At 40.3% G+C, this 21,102-nt stretch overlaps 1 protein-coding gene and 1 long non-coding RNA gene across 5 annotated transcripts in view; both read right to left on the reverse strand.

Moving 5' to 3' along the window:
- Positions 1–819: 819 nt before the first annotated feature.
- Positions 820–3,637, reverse strand: LOC138405911 (uncharacterized). Its single transcript, XR_011239575.1, has 3 exons — positions 3,510–3,637; positions 2,643–2,710; positions 820–893 (listed from the first exon to the last, which is right to left on the reverse strand). It is a non-coding gene; the product is annotated as an uncharacterized lncRNA (long non-coding RNA).
- Positions 3,638–7,618: 3,981 nt separating this feature from the next.
- trappc9 (trafficking protein particle complex subunit 9) overlaps positions 7,619–21,102 on the reverse strand; it is a 185,894-nt gene continuing 172,410 nt past the window's right edge. For all 4 annotated transcript variants that reach the window (XM_020090867.2, XM_020090866.2, XM_069516452.1 and 1 more), the window contains 2 exons: positions 10,423–10,646; positions 7,619–9,018 (listed from right to left, as the gene is read on the reverse strand). In XM_020090867.2, coding sequence (XP_019946426.2) covers positions 8,839–9,018; positions 10,423–10,646 — 404 coding nt within the window. In that variant the 3' untranslated portion in view covers positions 7,619–8,838. The remainder of the gene's footprint in view (positions 9,019–10,422; positions 10,647–21,102) is intronic.

Below are 21,102 nucleotides of genomic sequence, written 5' to 3' on the forward strand. Positions count from 1 at the left end.
CACTTCAGATTTCAGCCGGGTCTAGTGCACCCCCCCTGTCCCTGAATCAGCCCCTACATCAAGACCCCTGATCCAGTAAAGCATATTTTACAATTTACAGCTCAGCTTGCAGTTTCCCTTGACTTGTTTTGCATCCTCCTAAATAAATGATCTCAAAGTTATCCAAACATAAAGAGTATGAGAAATGGATAGAGCATCAGTGGGGGTCAACAATTCATTTCTCGACCCCAGTCCCCTAAGAGCTTCATCTGAAACATTAAGAAACAAACACAACAAAACACTCCTATCAGTCTTGTGGACAACACGAGAGTCTGCTCATGCGGCATCAAGAGTCTGTTCCACAGCCCATTTCAGAGCTCAAAGTGCTCTTGAGCAAGGCAGTTAATCCTTGACAGCTGCAGGGATGTTGTTTTGTAACTGACACATGATCTTGACAGCTGAATACTGGCACCAACAGAGGACCGCAGCATGATGAGAATATTTCAGTAAAGACTTGAAAAGTGTTTGCCCCATCTGACAAACCTAAACATAACAGGTTTTGTTATATGTAGCTCATACAACCCTTATGTATTTTATATAAAGCTACTAATCCGTGTTTTTACTCACCCTGGTAATGTCTGTACCTGTTTGGAGTGGCTGGAGCTGAGAAGCATCTCGATGAAGATCATGTGACATGACTGAAAGCTCCAGACCTTGTAATTAGACTGTGAAGCATATTTTACATGAGGAGAAGTTTCGACATTCATTCAGTTAGCACATCTACTGAGCCACAATTAGTATTTTAGGCATTTCATACAACATGTTTACACTCAAATGCTCACCTCTTTCTCCAAAAGTGGGAATCAGATCCACCTGTGAGAGTTCACTGAATGTCATGTTGCTTTTATCATCATCTGAAACAGCAAAAATAACATGGATGAGCTGTGTCATGTTTCCTTAAATATCCCTCATATCAGACTGGAGGACAAGTGATGTTATTTAAGTTACGTTTTGTGCCCTTTAAATCCCACCCAAGTAAGGAGAGAGAGAGAGAGAGAGAGGGTGTAAAGTGAAGAAAATACAAATTCTTCAGATTGAACTGAAAACTGAATATGTCCAAACTTTCATAAGCTTCTTAATGACTGATATTGTTCTGTTCTGTTTTTAAACGCATTGATGTCACTTCATTTCTTTTCCTCCTGTCTGACGTATTGCAGGTTTCAAATTAAACTCTGACAACTGCCCACCTTCTATACGATTGCACACACACACACACACACACACACACACACACACACACACACACACACACACACACACACACACACACACACACACACACACACACACACACACACACACACCAGCTCCTCTCAGTGGGAAGTTGAACACTGCAGCTGAGACATCAAGTACAGTTTTCCATAAACGCAGCCATTTAAGGGTCTAAACAGCTCCACTAATCAGCAGTGTCTGGATGTGAAGTCACTCTATATTTAGCTCAACAGTTCTTCCAGTTCCAGTCCCCATCTACAGAACTAATGCAAAACAAAGTTTAATAATGGATACTGCTCAGATAAATCTCCATGGTAATGACACTATGTACGTACAGCATCATCCCTGTTAATCATACAGGTCTGCACACACACACAGACACACACACAGCTCTGAAGGGTGCATTAATTTCTTCCAGTATGATCTGAACCGGCAGCAGACGTGAACAAAGGAGTGATGGATGAGGGAAGTTAGAGCGGATTAACCGACTGTCAGCTCAGTACGTCTCTGCCTGGATTCCACCGGCCCAAACTAAACACACTCATCACAGTCTGCAAATAAATGACTTGGCTGATTTACACTGAGGGTCGTGTGCAAAGGGGTCGTACATCATCCACACATCGATAACAGCAACAAGATCCTTACAACATACAACTCACAACAAACAATATAAAATCAGCTAATTGATTCACACACAGTTCAATCATTCAAATACCTCTGACCCATGTTATCCCAAATTTGAATCTTCTGTTTTTTTTACTGAATGATCAAGGTCTTCAGATTATTTCTAACAGCTTCCTCTGGTTCTTTGCAACCAGGTGTCCCTCACAAGATGCAGGTATTTTAAATCAGCTCCATAATGAAACCACTATGGGTCATTTCAAATAACGGCTGCAACACTAGTGGTCCCCCTGCTCTGAAGATGAGGATTAGGTATTTATATGATTATTAGGACAATATCTTGTTATTGATATTTCATTACCTAACAGAAAAAATAAAAAAAGAGTAAAAGGAAAGGTGTTTCCTGAGAAGCCGCCCTATGACTCACATCCAAGAAAAGCAGGAACATTTAAAACCATACACTCAAAACCAAAGCTCAGGACTTTGAGATTTCGTCAGGGAATCAGGAAAAGTTTAGTTTCTACAAATGCACCCAAACAGTTTAAATCTACATATACAAATACAAGCAATTATTGTTATTAAATGTATATACTGCATGTAGCGTTTCTCTTTGAATGAGGGCTTTGAATCAGTTCTCCATCGTCAGTGAGATATATCACAACACAGTTAAGTAACAGCACTGCTTTGTTTACTCCTGTTTAATTTGAACAGTTCAAAATAAAACTAAACAGGGTAAAATATCACGACTCACTTACTCCACTCGTACTCACTTTTTCGGAGGCTTCAGCGGATGGTTTGCTCAGTCGTCATGGAAATGGCTCATTTGTCATCATGTGACCTAAGTGTATGGAACATTGATCACTTGGTAACAGACAGTTATAGAAGCATCTGCCATCTCCTCTAAGCTCCTATCACCATGTGACTGCAGTTTCATACATGGGCCATGTCAACTCACTCCATCCACTGATGAATACAGTGTGATGCAGCTGAAATACTGCAACGGAAAAAGTGGACCTTGGTCACAGGACTGATTTTTAAATGTAAGAAATGATCTATCACGCTCAAAACTAAAATACAAACACCGATGAAAAAGTATTTGTGAAGGATCTTACAGGTGAAGGTTTCCAGGAGCAAAGTGAATGTTTGAAGTGATCCAATGGGCAGAAAGATATAAATGTTTTAGTATTAACTCTCTTTATTAGCTGCTGTTTAGATTTATAGTTTTCTCGTTGCATTTTACTCTAATTCATACATATACTTGTAATGTGGAAACAAGAGATCAGTTGTTTAAATCAAAGCAATTTCTTCATCCATGAATGGACGTAGCTCAGTTGTCATCACATATCTCTCCACCTTCTGCTGTCATCTGAACAAACCTGACTTTTTGTTAAGAGGATCTTGTGAAAACTAAAAACAAAGTTTGTTTGCCATAGATAAGAAAGTGATTTCCATTCGGGCTAATTTGAATTGAGAAACACAGCTTTTGTCCATTTGCTGTAATAAAGGTGCATATTCTGACATGAAAGGTGCGTGAACAAGGTAAAAATGACTTTTTCACTTCAAGGGGAAGTTCTTTCATAAGCTGCAGTCACGTGAGCACATTCCAGAGTTCAGGTTTGGAGTTATTTCATATTTACCAGCTCGTGTGGTGAGGCAGATAGCTGATTAATTAAGTCACAGTGGATCAGTAAACAGAGGGATTCCTGTGCCTCTCTCTGCCAGGTTCTCTCTCTGCAGTGCTGCAGGCGAGAGGCTGAAAGAGAAGTGCAAGTGTCAAACCTCCAAGCACATATATACCTTAATCCTCCCTCTCCACCACCCAGCCCGCCACTACCCCCCTCATCACTCCACCCAGAGATCACCCACATGTCGCAGGTTGCAGAGTTGCAAACGTACAGGAGTGGACGTGACTTGATGCTGGAAGAGAGGGGAGAGGAAGCGGAATCTGGATTCCTGGGGATTTATTTGCATGAACGTTTGAATGATGGAGGGCTGGGAATGTTATTTGCCATTAAATGAGCAGCTCTTATTTCACCGTTGCATCTATCTAAGGCAGTGAGGAAGTGCATCAGCACAGATTGATGGATGATTGGTTATCAAAGTATCTTGCCAAAGGACTTTGAAAATTAGCCAGCTGGCTAACACTGGCACCTTTACAGAAATCTTGATTAATGTGTGTTGTCCTTACAAAAAAATAAATGGGCAGATTACAATCAGGAGAGCAGGTAGAATATGCTGCGGGGTGATGAGGGCTGGTTGCTAATAACGTGTCTGTGTTTTGATAAGAAACCTCATTTGAACTGTTCTGATGTCCTCATGTTCTGGGGAGGGCAGATCATCACAGGCATTTTAAAACTGCTCAAATGCTAATGTACAGTGGCAGAAGTATTTGTACATTGTAGCGCACAACACTTAACACTGACTTGAACAAGACCTCAATAAATCAACCTCTGCAGTGTCTGTTTGAAACGTTGCCTGTTTGGAATGAGCTTAGAATTATTCCCTGGTATTAATGCTCACTAATGACGAGGAGTAATTACAACATAACAGGCTTCACACATACTGTTAGAGAGCTTCTTTTATATAGTCTGTGGTGCAGACATATCATTCATCCTGCCTGTTTTATGTGCTATAGATTTTGATGTTTTTCATAACATTTAATTGGATTTGCTTTATACTGCTCATGCATGTCGAGTATTTCAGAGGACTGTTAAGATCTGTTTTGATTTTCGGTTTGACCCAGTAGTCAACCACTGCTGTGGTTTATCTGTGGACGTAAGAAGAAATTTCAACTCACCTGTTTATTCTAATTTTAATATTGGAACATGTTGCGTATCCAAATCACACCAAATTCAAAACTGCACTTCAGCGGGCTCCTAACAACAAGAGTGCAAGACCTAAAAGCAGTTGGCGAGATATATATTTGGTCAGGCAGACATTATCATGACATCAGGATTATTACAAACTGGGTGAATTCTACTGTAACTCTACTGTCCCTGCTGGTTAAACCCAGAGACTATACTACGATGATGTCACACTTTTAAAACATTCAACAGTTAAAAACGGTGGAACATCAAAATGTTCCTTTGTGGTTGTTATGAGTTTTTCTACAGTCATCTCTGTCTGACTCACTGCGCCACATTCAGCTCTATTGATGTATCATGATTTTACCATGCAGGGAAGGTGATGGAAAACACCCCAGCCATTTGCATCATGGGATGTGTAGGTTCCAGCACTTTGCGACTTGGCCAACACTGGGAAACTTAGAGTAAATAAATATAAAAAAGAAATTAGTCTTTAGTGTTCCGCCCTGTGTTTATTGGATGCTGTCACTCATAGTTAACATTCTTGTAATCTCATTGGCTATCGACTGACAACAAATTAACCTCTGCGGTCAACAGACAATATTTTAGGTCTCTCCGTGTCAACCTCGTGCCCCCCCCCCCACACACAAGACTCCTTCCTCTGATCACAGTCCAACTAGTTTCTTTTACCACAAGAGTCGGATGTTTCTCCACATAAAACCCAGACAGTGATACTTTTTGAAGGTGTTTAAGGTCTAGAAGACATTTTGGTTAATCTCTATGAACAGCTATCTGGACAAATAAATTACAAAACTGATATTCAATACATTCTGGTCATTGTGTTGCAAATGTGTTGTTTTTCACATGGACTATTTACCTGTGGGAAACAAAAGCCTGCACAAACGTGATTGGTCCAGACCCAAAGTCTTGTCCCTCGTCTAAAGATTCTGCACATTCACATGTAGAAACTGTTTTATAGAGATTAACACTCAGGTAAATGTTCCCAGGTTATCACAGTTTAGTTTCTAAGATGTTTTAAGTTAAAACTTTTGCTGCCGTTCTGCTTTGCTGACCTCTATAAACCCACTATTTTAGAAATCTCTAACATGATCTTGAACATTGATTCCAATCCAACATTCCAACATTGTCAGATTATTTGGATGAGTAAAACAAAAGTTTTAAAAGCAGAAGTTTATAAAGTAACTGAGTAACTCTCCTTCAGAGAGTGTTGTTGGTAGGGAAGCATTAGCTGTAAACATTAAACGTTATTATGGTTGTCGGTCAGTCTGTGATGCTGGAGACCAAATGAAAGTATGAGAAAGGAAAACAACAACCAGTGCTAATGAACCCAAGGGCGGAGTCCTTCGGAGTTTTGATTCTTTACTTCTTGAGCACAGAGAGAGACAGAATTTAATTAGAGTGAATAAGGTGAATCTTTGCTCCGATAAGTGAGGATGGGACACTCTTAATTGCAGCCCTACTTTGTAATTTAGGCTGATAAGATGGGAGATACCTTCAGTGAAGAAGGGCTAGGAAAACAATCTGCAGGAGACCGAATTTGCATTTGAAAAGCGAGGTGGTGCAGAATGAAACTGTTCTAACACACTCTCACAGCAACACAGCAACACTTTCAACATCCAGTGGGCTGAATGCTACACACTGAGAGTTGACGTCAATTTTTAAAGAACTGAATGAAGCATGCTCTCTCTTTCTCACACACACACACACACACACACACACACACACACACTACTGTGATTCAAATACACAAAAAGATACACAAGCTAATCAGCATGGAGGGCATGACTTTGGACTTGTTTGTGTTGTATGCATAACAAATGACGTGCATTCAGCGACATGTTGTTCATACAGGTAAACCACCATGTTTGTGTGTGTGTGTAAACATCTTTAAAGTAAGGAAAATATGCTTTAGTTTTCACTGGACTTTCAGAAATTGAGTTAATTGGAAATAAATTGACCACATACAGAATCTTTATGCCACGCTGTCGATACTCTGGCTTTACATAGGTACAGAGCCGTTCTTGGCGAGCAGTTTCATGCTCAAGCAGTGCGAATAAGAAGCAGTCAGCCTCTGATCCTGCCTTTATAACACACTCAAGGAGTCATTTCACACAAAGCCGAACATGATGGAAGGTCAGGAGGAGAGACACGCGCTACTCATTTCTGACACTGTGCCACCACTCTCACCACAAAGTGCCTCGTGGTGAGAGTGTTTTCTCTTACTGATAAACACTCCACATGAAACCATCAGACTGCCCCCACCAGTGAGAGGAGGGGGAGGGCCTGTAGTGAAGGTTTACATCACACATCCTGTTTTAAGATGTATAAACAGTGTGCGACTTTAAAAGCGTTGTTGTTAAATCCCACCTCACACAGTAGGAGAGCGGAGCCGCCTGAGATGCAAAGCCTATGCTCACAATTCATGCGCTCACACTGTCCCCTCCAAATATCTGTCACGACCTGATTTCTCACACTGTACCCTCTGATTGTCTAACATATACTGGTTAACTCCCAGTGCAGTGCATCTTAAAGAGGTCTGGCACACAATGTCCGAACAGCGGTGAGGTTGAAGGGTCCACTTTGAGTTTGCAGTGACATTACTTGATGCTCTCATGTTTAACACATGTCAGTGTCAATCATATTTGATCACAGACTGTAATTATGATGCAGATGTGAATATCTCCAGCTGTTACAAGGTACCTGCAGACAGCAGCTTGTTGCTCAGTCACATTTCCATGTATAATTCAAATTAAAATTTTCATAGATTTTGCAGAATGTGAAGGTCAGTCCTCCAGTTTCCCAAAATGCTGAGGTGATAAAGGTCATCTCAGCAGACAGAAAATTAGGATAATCACAGAGTTATTATGGCTCGAACAGACACACGGAAAAAGTTGGAATAATGTCCAAATGAACAAAGGTGGCCTTGTTTTAACATTTATTTACAACAATTATATGTCACACACAATGATCAGCTCAACTAAGAGAAGTATTCCAGTGTGGTGGCTTTGTTTTCAAAGCAGTAGAAATAAATAAACGAAAAGTGTAAAGTGTATGACCAGTTCTGAATGATCATATCCCCGGTGTCCTTGAGAAGCTCATGTCAGCCGTCGATACCAACCCTGAGGTCTTCAGCCCACTGACGCAGACGTCTTGTTCTAATTCTCTCTCCATCAGCGTCTTCTTTGAGTATGGCTTCTGTTTTTCATCCTGAGATATTTGTATTCTCTTGGTTCTTATGAGTTTCATCGGGTCTTAGAAACATCATCAACTCTGCCCCTCGCTCCATGTGAATCTTGAAGGTGCTGCTGGAAGCTCAGTGACGTGGTTGCATACATGCGGTGGCTTTTTGATGTAGGTAGTAAAGTTAGCTGGTAGCAGCTTGCTGCTAGACGCTAGCTTACTACCTACTATTTAGCAAACTACCAGTTAACTAGCTGATGAGCTTGACCACTAAGCAAAACAAATATCATCATGGCAAATTCAAGGAAACAATCTGTTACAACCCATTTCTGTCTGACAGTTAACTGAGTCTGTATCGCTTTTATGGAGAAGTTTATAGCTGGGTATCAAGGTTACGTATTAATGCACTAAGATCACATCAGCATTGTCAGTCTGGTTTGCTCTTAGTCAGAAGTGTAAACTTGTGAAACTCAAAGCAAAAGAACTCCGGTGAAATGAACTGATTTCAGTCCAAAATGCTTGTGATGTTGAGCACATCTTGAATGTGTTTAGACAGAAACTGCTAAACTGTCTGTCTCCTTTGTCTTTATATAACAGCCACTGACTGTACAGGTGTTTCTATTCAGCTCAGACTTAAATACCACAACTCACCAGGAACTCCAGCTCTGTCATTTTCCTTCACTTTCTCTCGTCTCTGTTCATTTATGAAGTAGGTTAATCAGGCTGAGGGATAGTTGATCTGATATTTGATTCAGGATCTTTCTGACCACCCTGGTCAGCTGTGTAACCTGCAAACAAAATAATTCTAATCTTCTGAAGAAACAATTTTAAAACTTCCCGCACTCTGGAACCTTAAACAAAATGATATTTACAAGTGGTGAAACTCATAAAGGCTATTGTATTTACAGACATCAACCTCCATCCCTCGTTCAGACCTATAATGTTGAGGTACACTGGGACTCTAGGCCCCAGCCTGTAGCGGAGTGTCCAGAGCTTTAATGTGGACACTGGGCAGAGTGAACCAAGCCAAGGGAAGCTCTCGTCCAGCACTGTCATCCTGGAACTTGATATTAAGGTAGAAGTCTCCAGTGTAGAGGAAAAGCAGGGCACCCACACAGACGGAGCTTTCTTTGGGTTTAACCTGGTGATGGAGAGGAGACAGACAGAATCATTAGCTGTTACCTTCCAATAGTCTCATAATGAAGCTGGCACTCTCAGGCAGACTGAGACCAGCAGGGGAGTAGGTTTGAAATGGGCTGTGGCTTTGATGAAGGCATACAGACAAATCTTCCACAGAGGAACAATTCCTATAATAATGTAGTTCAAACATTTAAAAATATAGTGTATTATATTATAATATATAATTCATTCATGCTTTCATCTGACTTTTACACTATCAGCTTTTTTTCAGGCATCATCAATCTTTTTTCAGTTGCCTCGAGCTTGTTCAACGTTCAGGAGTGACAATGTCTTACATTAAATGGCTCCTGTCTACGATCCGTTCTCTTGTGAGGTTCTTTTTCATTCAAGGATTTCTGCCTTGAACCATGACCATGCTGGTGTTTGGTGGTTTTAGCCTGTTTTATTAAGCCCGCTCTGCCGTACATTTTAAAAAAATGTTTCTGTAGTTTGCCACACAGCGACCGGCTCCACTTGCTTTAACAGGACTAAATCAACCACTCAGGGAAAGCCACATATACAAGTACAATCACTTTTACTGCTGGTTGTGATATAAAGCCATATTTTGCATGGAGAATTAAAAAACTAAATTAACACATAATAAATGGTTGATTTAATGATTTGACATCTTAGTCAATATTGGTTAGTATTATTTTTGTTATCATAGCAACATTTTCTTCATATTTAATCAATGATTAACACGTTTTTCAAAAAACTTCCAACCTGGGTATCCATGAATTGGGGCTTATGACAGATATATTACATTGATAAACACATAAAAACGTCATGGCTGTTTAAAAGTACATTGTATAATCATTTGTTTTTGTTTTTATACCGCTTAAAAATGTAGAGCAGAAGGACATTAAGAAAAATGCTGCCTTGGTTTATGTTTTTTTTTCCCAGGCAGTCCATGATAGTTTTCCCTCTCCCTTCACCTGTAGTAACCGACTGTTATTTTCATGGTCAGTGGTAATAGAGCCGCCTTTTTTCAAAGCCTAGATATTGAACATATGTAATATTTAAAAAATAATGTTGGATACATTCGGCCGAAACACATGGCCCATTTAAAAGTAACCTAAAACTGCACATCAGAGCAGAAATGTTAATTTGTTATATTCTGTTCCTATTTCCTTGACAAACATCTCTTTTGAGAAATTGAACAGGACATATCTCATGTCACTCATCATTAGTACATTTGAAGTGACGTCTATTACTGTGACGAGCAGGCATTAACAGCAATTGCTGTTTTTTTCTGACTGGGCTTAAATGTAATCCTACAACCACCTGAAGCTTTCAGGTTGCATTATGTGATGTAACTGTGTGAAATGTCTTTACTGTTAGTTGGGAAACTCCAGCCACCACTGACCGTGTCGATGTAGAAGGTGTTGGAGCCGATAAAGGTAACAGCTTCCTCCAGATCGTAGATTTGGACTCCATTTTGGTAGTCCTGATATGGCACCACAGTCAGAGCCAGGGGTCCGACCAAGTTCTTGCTCAGATTGGTCAGTTTTACCTCCAGGTTAACAGAGTCGCCCACTTTACATTCGGCGATGACATCACAGTCACATGGCTTCCCATTCACCAACACATCTGGAAAAAAGACGAGAAAGAGGATTAGCAGGACTTACGAGCAGCAGCTCTTTTGTCTAACGATTTGTACTAAAATAGAACTCTGAGGAATCTGGCGGGGACGAGAATGAAGACCTTTCAAACCAACATTCAAATCTGGTGCCCAGTCGTTCCCAGAATTCCTGTCCGATCTGTGCTTCTTTTGTATTCATCAAAACCCGACCAGACCATTAATGGCCCATCATAATGTTTCTGGTGGTGGATCAATAGGCTTTGTTTGTCCAGAAATACATTTTATGGACATGAATGGAGAGTGTAGAAGCTGTGGGTATTAAAACTGAATTCCATCCTGTTAATCGCATGAATGATTTATTTCAGTCAAGATAGGGATGAATGAGATTGTTGGAAATACCCCCCCCCCCCAACACACACCATTCTAAAGTACACTCACGTGGCTATACCCCCCCTCTCTTGAGACAACCAACCAAGAAACACTGAGGGAGTGGTGCCCATTTGGCTGAGTTGCAGAGCGTGACACGATGATTTGTTTTGAACAGCAAGCTCAGTGAACTAAGCTCCTGTACACTCCTGGAAGGCCGAGGGGAAGACGGACTCCAAATGTTGGGGGTTCAGTTCAAACAAATAATGACTCCCCTGAGAATAACGGTGGCATACACACACAATCACACTCGCACAAAGCAGTTGTAATACACTTTCTAGTGTTGCGCCCATGGCTGTGATAAACACTGTGAGTCAAAGCAGCTGAGCCTGTGTGACACTCGGATGAAGAAGGGGGATGTATTGGTGGATGTGGGTGGTTGAGGCTGTGCTGTCATGGTCAGTGAGAGAACCCTGGGGAGGCTGGAGCTACAGGAGAGTGACATTCAGTTTCAAGTCTGTTTGAAAGAAACAGTGTGTGTGATTAAGTGGGAATCTATTGGCAGAAATCAAATATAATATTCATAATTTCATTGGTTTCTAAAAACTTGGAGCAGGTCTTCCTCTGTGGATTCTGCCATGTTGCGCTGCCATGTTTCTGCAGTAGCCAAGACAAGACAAACACTGGCTCCAGACAGGGCCTTGGAAGTGAGATCACCACAGCTCCTCAAATACACTGTATGTTTCCTTAAGCCCTGATAACACATGTAGGCTACTACAAATCCACATTTTAACTTAATTAATTAAAGTAGTATACAATTGTCAACATTCTACTATGGTTGCTTTTGGTCCAACAAAAAGACTGTGTATAAAGATAGATGACATGCTTCCCAAAAGGGAAGCCAAAACATTTTGATCTCCCCTGGTGGCTGGCTGCAGTATAGGTCATAAAATCTATGTCCTCCATGTTAGCCCCATGGACCAAAATAAAATGTCAAAGTACATGTTTTAAATAAGTTTTAACCAAAGATGGTTTCTATCATTTTCAGTAATTCTAATCCCATCGATAACACTAAATTCAAGTTCCATCCAACAGCATTCTGATGCAATCTGCTGCAAATGAGACCATGCAACAACATGTTTGTCCTTGTTGTAAGAAATGCCTTATATCTGCAGATGTATTTTTTTTTTTAACCAAATGTGGAAAGGCTAAGAAAGGTTTGCCATGTGGTTACATGAATAACCAGCATTCTTTAAACTGTAGGTGATGTTAATGACATGACAATTGCGATTCTAGTTCATTTGCTAAATGTATCTAGTTCAGACATCATTTCAAATGCCTCTGGCAGCTGTAAAGAGATTATGAGAATTTCTTATTTTTACCAAAAGACATCTAGTGATGGTGTATTGTAGACATTCATGCACACGCACACACATAGCATATAGCATTTCATAACCAGTAGAACTGATGCTATAGTGACACTTTAGCCAGTAGTTATATTTAGTTTGTTCAAAGTCTTGTTGCTAGGAGATGTGCAAATTATAGGTATCCTACATTGGCTCTAAAACTGTAAATAAATTATTTCACATTAAAAGCGAACAAAAGATGGATGGTTAGTCTGTACTCCCACACACTCCCACAGCCTGAGCACTTGATACAGACTTTGTCTATTTGTGATTGTGTATCAGCACTGAGACAATCAACTAGTATAGCTAACATTTTCTCGTAAACAAGCAGTGGGAAGAAAAGGTGTCCTGCTCCAACAAGGATAACTGCAACTGTGTGCAAAATTACGTTTTATCCCAGTTGTGAGAAAATTAGCAATGATGAGATTAGACGACACAAGCTAATACCCACATGTTAGACTGCTCAGACATTACTTAAACAACCGAGAATGAGAGATAAAGGTTCCTGGTCATGGTTCTCAAAGGGATCTCAACAAACATCTGCATGTCCTCAGAGAGGAACTGAAAGGTCAAGACAAAACACTGCTTTTTAGATGCATCTGCTGTGTGTTCATGAGCTGAGTGCTGCAGTGTCTCTGGACCCGGGCTCTTTACTTCACCTCCACAGTGTTCTGGTTGGTAGGTATGACGGAGGCTTAGAGAGGGAAGCAGGGCTGAATAATCTCAGTAAAATACTGAATTGTTTTTCTGATTATACACATTGAATTCTAATTGAACTGGATAATTCTATTTGTGGAATGGGAAAGACTGGGATTGAGCCACTGACCCTTTGGCAAGAGGGCAAACCCGCTCTTTCCCCTGAGCCACAGCCGTCGCCCTTTACACAACCAGTACGTTGTAAGGGTGGATGTTCTCCCTATATGAGATATATATAGTGTATATACCTGTCAGTCATTTACACTCAACTTTTGTGAGTGTAAATGACTTTGATGAGGTGGTCACTCAGACCATTTACGCACCAAAAAAAAAAACTGTCCTTTTTTTTTTCAAATGCTAAAATACTGTTATATTTAATTTAAAACAAAACAATTCTTACTAAACTTGCTTTGCCTGATGACAGCACAGTATGTTTACTGTTGACAGTTTTGTCATCAAAGCTGTTAAAGAAACGGTCACTTGTTACAGCTCATAAAGACATTAACTTTAATTATGCAACTCTCAATTAAAACTGCAATCTGAAAAAGACAATTAAACACAATCCGTTGCTCAGCCCTAGAGATACTAAGTCCTCGCTGCAAATCTTTTTAAAGGAACAGTTTTCAGCAGTCTTAACACAGACAAGACAGTCAGGGGTTTCTGCAGTTTGATGATGGTATTAGCTGGAGGGAGGAGGAAAGGAGGGAGAGCTGGGAAAATAAAGAGGCAGGTGAGCTGCAGAGAAGCAGTTAAGACAATCAGAGGAATGGTCCTAATAAAAATGGCCACAAACCACAGGATAGGTGAATGTCAGCAGGAAGGAGGATGAGGATTTGGAGGAAGAAATATCACCGCAACAAAAACAAAAATACTGCTCCAACAAGTGCTTTGCGAGCAACAGGTACATCACTCGGCAAAGGTGTTTGTAGAAAGTCTTAATAAAATAGTGTTTGTTAAAGGCCGACTGGGAAGTGTCAATTTTAATGTACCGGTTCACTGTGTTGACACAGGTTCATCATAAATGCGAGAGAAATGAGAGGTTATCATCGGACTATTAATTTCCTGACCATGCTAACCAGCAGCTACATTACTTTTAACATGTTATATAACACGTGAGCTTGGCGTTTTTTCAAGTACACACACACTCACACGCTCTGACCAGATGCTACTGCTGCTGGAGCCTGCAGAGGCAAAGCGCTGCGGCAGGCGTCACCACAGCAACCAGAAGATATATATATATATATATATATTTATATATATATTTATATGTGTGTGTAGAGAGAGAGAGAGAGAGAGAGAGAGAGATGACACCTACCTCCCAGATGAGTATGAAAGCCACAGATCAAACTGCTACTCAGAGATTAAAACGCTGCTCCGCCCCTCACTGTTTCACTGTCACCCATGAGGTGTGAGCGCAGGTGGAGATAAAGATGACGACCGACAGATTTGCCAATGTTTACAAGATTATGCCGCATGTCAGCTTATTAAGATTCACTCACTAAATATTGTGCAACGAGAGGGGGAAGTGGACGAATCAGACACAAGCAAATATGGATGTCAAGTTCGTCACACCTTGCTTGAAAAGACGTTTTTGAAGTGTGCAAAAGGAAATGCACATTAAAAAGGGGGATGTTAGCGTGCTGCAAAAAATGATTTCATCAGAAATATGCTACATTGAACTGGAGCAGGTGTTTGTGTGTCTGTGTGTGCATAAGACAAGTAAAGGAATTTTTTAAATAATAGAATAGAAATATACAGTATATCAAAAGAAAGTATTCAAGTTCAGTTCCTTCAAAAAGGAGAATAAGGGTAGTGCATTTGAGTTTAGAAAAAGAACAAAGAAGAATACAAAAATCAATATCAAAGGATCACAAAATTCTTCATCCATGGAAAAAACATTATATACCATTCTGTCCAATAGTTGATGAGAGATTTCAGTCTGGACCAAGGTGAGTTTTGAGGTATACTACTGTGATCACTGTCATTAACAAGAATACCCTGAGAGAATAAGAGCCCATGGTTGAAGCCGAGCTGCAGGTTAACTGTACTTCAGTGGCAGTCTCTTTTCCTCCAGGATGAACATTAACAAAGAGTTGTGCTCTGGCCCAGATGACCAGGTCATCAGGGCTTAACAGCTCATCCTGGCCAGCGGCTGCAAGCCAGGCTGGGTCATTTGATGAATGCTCCGATGGAGCCGGAGGATGTGCTTTAAAAGGTTGAGGTGTGCTGCAGTAAGTCTAAAAATAACCTGCCAGCCTCTGATATCCCCATAAGCCATCTGCCCCCATTATAATTATTCCCACAACAACCACTCACTTGATGTCTGTTTTCTTTCCCTTCAGCCAATGTTAAAAGATTCCATCGGTTCTGATGAAAAGAATCCAGGAACACGTTCAGATATTATCTCATTCATTTGACAAGAAACATCTCCACATGCATCAGTTTAGGTCAGACGGCCTATTCATCTCGGCCGTCTGATGGATGCACCCCACAGGCCAGCACTGTGGCCCCAGCACCATAACAGTCTGTAATAGTCTGATAGACGTGTTATGGCATCTGATGGATGGCAAATTAGTGAAAACAATGAAAGTCTAACTCAAATTTGCAGTTTTAATTTACTCACATTGGAGCTTAAATGGCGAACGTGTGGCCTCTGCTCACAAGAAGAGGCAATTCATTAATACAAAAAATAAAAAAACAAATAAGAAATGCAAATGCAATTTTCATGACAATTAATTAAGTCTGTCAGGGTGAATACAAATTGTAGCTGTTACGTGTCATCTCTTAGAAGCCATTGACCACTGTCAAAAAAGAAAAGTAGATGTGTTACGTCGCAGTTTTCCCCCCAAAATTGGCAAACTATTCCTTTTTTTTGTTAAAGTTACTGAAAGGCCAGTATGCAGAGTTTGCTAAGATGTGCTTTTAATAGATAAAATAGCCAACCTGAAGCATCAATACAACTGGAAACATGCAGCTGAACTGCATGAGTTATACGGACTATGTGTTTCAATCGAGCAGAGTTAGTGAACCCAACAAGCAGCTTTTACAAGACAACATTCCGACAGGTTTTGTGGTGACAGCTAACACCTAAAAAGATAGGACCCCATTCAGAGGTAACACCGTGTTGCAGCTGCGAAGCGCCTCGCACTGAACACTGTAAAATTGTGTGACTTTGAGCTGAAAATCAAGCTCTAAGGTCCAAACCAGCTCCTCAGCTCTCTGCTTTCAAAGGTGAGATCATCTGAAGGCAAACTCAAACACTGGCAAGTGCAACTGAAAGAGGCTAACAGTGTTTTTTCCTACTCTGCAAGAACAAAAGCCTGCTGTGACATCTGAATATGCTGGTGAGTTTGCAAAACTCCTTAGGGCATTTGGTGAGTGGATTCAGGAAAAATGAATGAAAGGAAGTAACTATAGTTTTTATAATTATTTACAATGTACAACTTATAAATATTGAGCTGCAAAGCAAAAATGAGCTCAGAGCTACAGTACAGCAACCTCCCTCGGCTCGGTTCTATAAAGTTTATGTTCTGAGGATTTTCCCTTTGGGACAATCTTCTCTGAGCAGTTCTATTTAAACTGATTGTTGCAAAGACTTGATTCTGCTAAACCTGACAAAATCCAAGCAAATCCAGCAGTGAGCATCTTCGTCACTACCATCTGACATTAGATGTGTCAGTGTGATGTATGTGTTCATTAACTAAGAAGGGCCCTCAAAGGGTGTAATGCAAACTGAAATGGCCGCTGACATATAAGAAAAAGGAACACCTACAGGTTCTGAGTAATTGCTGTCCATGTGCTTCTTATTTAAATCAAACACTGTGTATAATTGTTGAACTGTTAGCAGGGACATTTAAAAAGTGTCATCCCAAACAAACAGAGCCGCTTGGCGGCTATAATTTCAATCAGCAGTGTGCAGCAGCCTGTGGCGGAAAGACAGGGGGTTATGTTGCAGCAACGGTTTATAAGCTACGTAGACTGATATTGGCTCGTTTCCACACAGGACACCTAACTGAGCTGAGCTGCTTCCAGCCTGAACACACTCATTGCTGCTCTATAAGTACCAAGGCCACAGGAGCAACAGCATTACTCATCCAAAACATTCAGCATCACTTCTTTTCCCTACTGTTGACTTGTGTTTACTTCAAAAAATAGACCTCTCTATTTTCACCCTTCATTCGATCGCTTTATTTTCATCTTCAACAACAGTTTACTTGGCTGGCTCACTGTTTGCATGGTCGCGCTCAAGGTTATAATTGTTTAGCGTCCTCATCCTTTTCTTGCAGCTGCACTCAAACCAGGCTTTTAAAAAGCATGAGACTACTGTGAGGAGACAGAGGTTAAGATGCTCACACACACTTATTGAGACATTTAACAATGCGACTTATTTTGACGTGTCAGACAAGTGGGAATAAGAGTGCACTCTTCTCCAGTGCTTGAAGAAGAATCACAATAGATCTGGAGAGCCTCTCCTGCAAGCGAGTATAGAAAAAATAATGAATGGATACAAACACAAATTAACAAAATGACTATATAGGGGGTGAGGCTGTCGTAATAGCTCTCGCTGTTAATGCTTAGCTTAATTTTCACAGCAGAGAAGCCAAATAATAATCTTTGAGACGGGCTGCGAGCTGCCAACACTGGTTTTCTGCTCCCCGTTCATACTAATAGGTGCCTAGATTACTTGGTTTATTGCCTCCTAGGGGGGAGTGTTTCTGAGGTTAGGGACACAACGTGAGAAAACATAAAAAGCATCACCCACAATGATAATAGAAAAACATGGCGATGGTTGTACTTCAAAGCAAAGTCATCATCAAATTGTCAAACAGCATCTAAAACCCACTCCCCCACATCTTTCTGACTGGAGGAGTGGGCTGCGTCACACAGTTTTTGTGACTTTCAGAAGCTGACAATCTAACACACACAACAAAGAAACCAGTAGAAATTGTTTGTTCATTCATTTTGAGCCAGCACCAACACAAGGAGTCGAGGGATCACCATCGTTACTGGACCACAAACTTCCCAAATTTCAAACCTATTTTCTTTATCAGTTTTTGAGATATTTCACTCTGGACCAAAATTAGTGTATAACTGTCTGTATCTGTTTCTTTCAGTCTTCAGTCTGCACAGACCAAAGTGCAGCTGTGAGTACCAATACTCACACCATCTTCAGCAATATTTACATCATCCATCTTTTACATTCTAATGTTTATTCAAAAACTAAATAACCCCTTAATTTTACTAAAAAACATACATATCTCAGTGTATCATGCTGTTTAACAAGCAAGTGGCCAATTAGTCCATATTTTCATTTGCCTTTCAGCATCTAAAATGGAAGCATTTAATGTCATGTGGATTAGGTTTTATCCACACAGCTTAAAAAAATGTATTCCTTATCTGACCACGTATAATAGTGAAGAAAGAGAGTAAATACTGCAGAATCATAGTTCATTCTGGCAAACCTGGACATCACTTCAAACGTTTGGTTTTCACAGATCTGTTACTATAGCCTCTTGGAAAAAATAACTTTTAGGTTTAGCTTCCTATATAGCAAGGTCTATTTAACATCTAAAATTCCCAGAATAAAAAAGACTGATGGTGTGGGGAGCAGGACTGTGGTGGATGTGTGTCATTACACTTTAATGGCCCCATGCTGAGATGGCAGTCTCAGCTTCCTGCAGTCACAATTCTTCAGTCTGTCTCTTTTTCTGAACTACACTAGACTTTGAATGGTGTGTTCAGAGCTGAGCAGAGACTGTTTATCTCTCGGTAAATGGGCTATTGCACAGCTGCAAAACGCCATTTGTAAAAAAAAAATCAATCTGTGGATGGATTGTTGCATAATTCCAGGAGTCAAACTAAAACATTTACTTGAACTGAATTTGCATGAGCTGATGAGCTTGACTTGGACTCAATAGCATCTAGAGGAGGAGAGGAGGTGAAGGGATTGATGTTGAAAGCAGATAATCCTGTACTGAGCTAGAATATTTGAACTGGGTTTGAACTAAAGAACAATGCTTTGTCTCAATGTGATTCCAGACATCTTCCGTTTCACAAGATGACCTCACATCAGCTTACAGACTCGATCTAGTCTTTGTTTTCAGCTTGTTAGTCGCCTCTCTCTATCACACAAAGTCAAAAAACTTGACCCGCTGCCAGATTTAACTAAGGCCAAAGAGTGTAGAGGCAACCCACAACTCTGTGGTGTGACCTTCACATCACATTTAAGCACAAAGTAAAATCAGATGAAGGAATCTTATCCATGGACTACAACAGTCTTGAGGCAAATGAAGACAGTGACAAACAGTGTAACAGAAGCACCAGGGTTGGAAAAAGCAGATTAAGTAATATGAATTCCCTTTGTTAACATTAGTCTTGCTCTATATATATATATATGTGTGTATGAATGTGATATTTTCACTAAAGTCTGTCCATCTTTTGAAATCATATCTCTAGCTCATATCTCGATTTCCTTAAGAAGGCCCAAGGAAATGTGGTGTCTAATTTGGTGCGATTTGGACACGTGATACATTTGATATTAATAAACTTTGATTGACCAGACGACCAGCACTAATTTTCAGCTGAGATGATCACAACAACAGGCTGATTCTCCAGTCTGGGATATTAAGTCGAGCCTCACTGAACTTGCTGCAACCAGCATTACCACAGGCCAAGTTTACAGTCCATTCCAGACAGCCATGCTTAGAACAGGCACTGCACAAGTGCTGATGATAATGTGAAGAAATCAGCATTTTGTTTTAAAAGAGAACACCAGATTTAGCTTTGCACTCCTGTGATATTATCAGACCCATAAATGTCCATTTAAAAGAATAGAGAAAAATCATCTTTAATTCCTCATATTCTCCTTCCTCTTTGAAATCTGGCACCTAAATCACCCTCAACACAAATCGTTCAGCAGTTCAGTTTCATGTGAGCTATGCTAGTAGCAACTAGCCTCTAGTCTCAAGAGGCCTACAGAGGTCTGATAAGCCCACTTCTTTGTAGCTCCACACCCACTGAGTTTTTGTATTCAGACTTCCAGACTTTGGCCCCAACTGAATTGAAGTGATCCCTCTTGAGAAGCAAAATACAGAAGTTATTTCTTTGCAATGCTCCCCATGACCCACACACAGATATTGAGGTTCCCAATAAAGAATGAAGCATACTTTTATTTATATGCAGAAAAGCTGAGACAGTAGAAATCCAGCTTTGGTCAGTGATGCTTTTGTTCACATGCCTAAACAGCCAGGTTGGAGTGAATACTTGAAATTGTTCTGGTCTTATCCTGGTTTAAGCTATCTTTGAACCTGATGAACCAGCCTTTGAGCGACAACCTGTAACCTCCTCTATAATGTCTCTGAACTGTTTACTTAACTCTAGCAAAAGTGTGGAGTTGTGTTTCTGGTGCAGATGCTTGCATAATATGTCAATTTCAGTTTTCTGATTGTGGAAGTTCTTCAGGGAGTTTTTGTTGTTTTAGTATAAGTGATGTTTGAGCAGTTGCATCTCAGCAGGTGTTTTTTTCTGTTTATATTCCTGCAGTCATGACTGAGGCTATGTAACTGCAACTTAAAAGCCAGACACAGCTAACAACATCAAATCTGCACAATCTACGGTATCACACATTACAGATAAAGTTAAAGAATCACGCTATTGGACCATGAGCTGATGAACTAAAGATTAATCCCACATCCATAATGGGCATCAAGGGATCAGAGGTGGATATAAGGGAAAGCAATGCTGTCCACTCTGCAAGTTTCTGACTTCCAACAGGATAAAATCTATGTCTATTGATCTAAAAAATAAATGAATCTAGTTTAGAACCCAATTCTCATTTAGGTAACATCCCAAAGAGCCAGGCCACAAAATGATGTTGGTATTATCGTTATGTTTACTAAAACACATCATTAGAAATGCTTGTATAGGAGCTAGGAGTTCAGATTATTTCCCCAGAAATCAGAGTTTTAAACCTGTGTAAGAAAATGGATGACTCCAG

Source organism: Paralichthys olivaceus, chromosome 20 (genome assembly GCF_024713975.1).
Source record: "Paralichthys olivaceus isolate ysfri-2021 chromosome 20, ASM2471397v2, whole genome shotgun sequence".
In the NCBI taxonomy this organism is placed as follows: Eukaryota; Metazoa; Chordata; class Actinopteri; order Pleuronectiformes; family Paralichthyidae; genus Paralichthys; species Paralichthys olivaceus.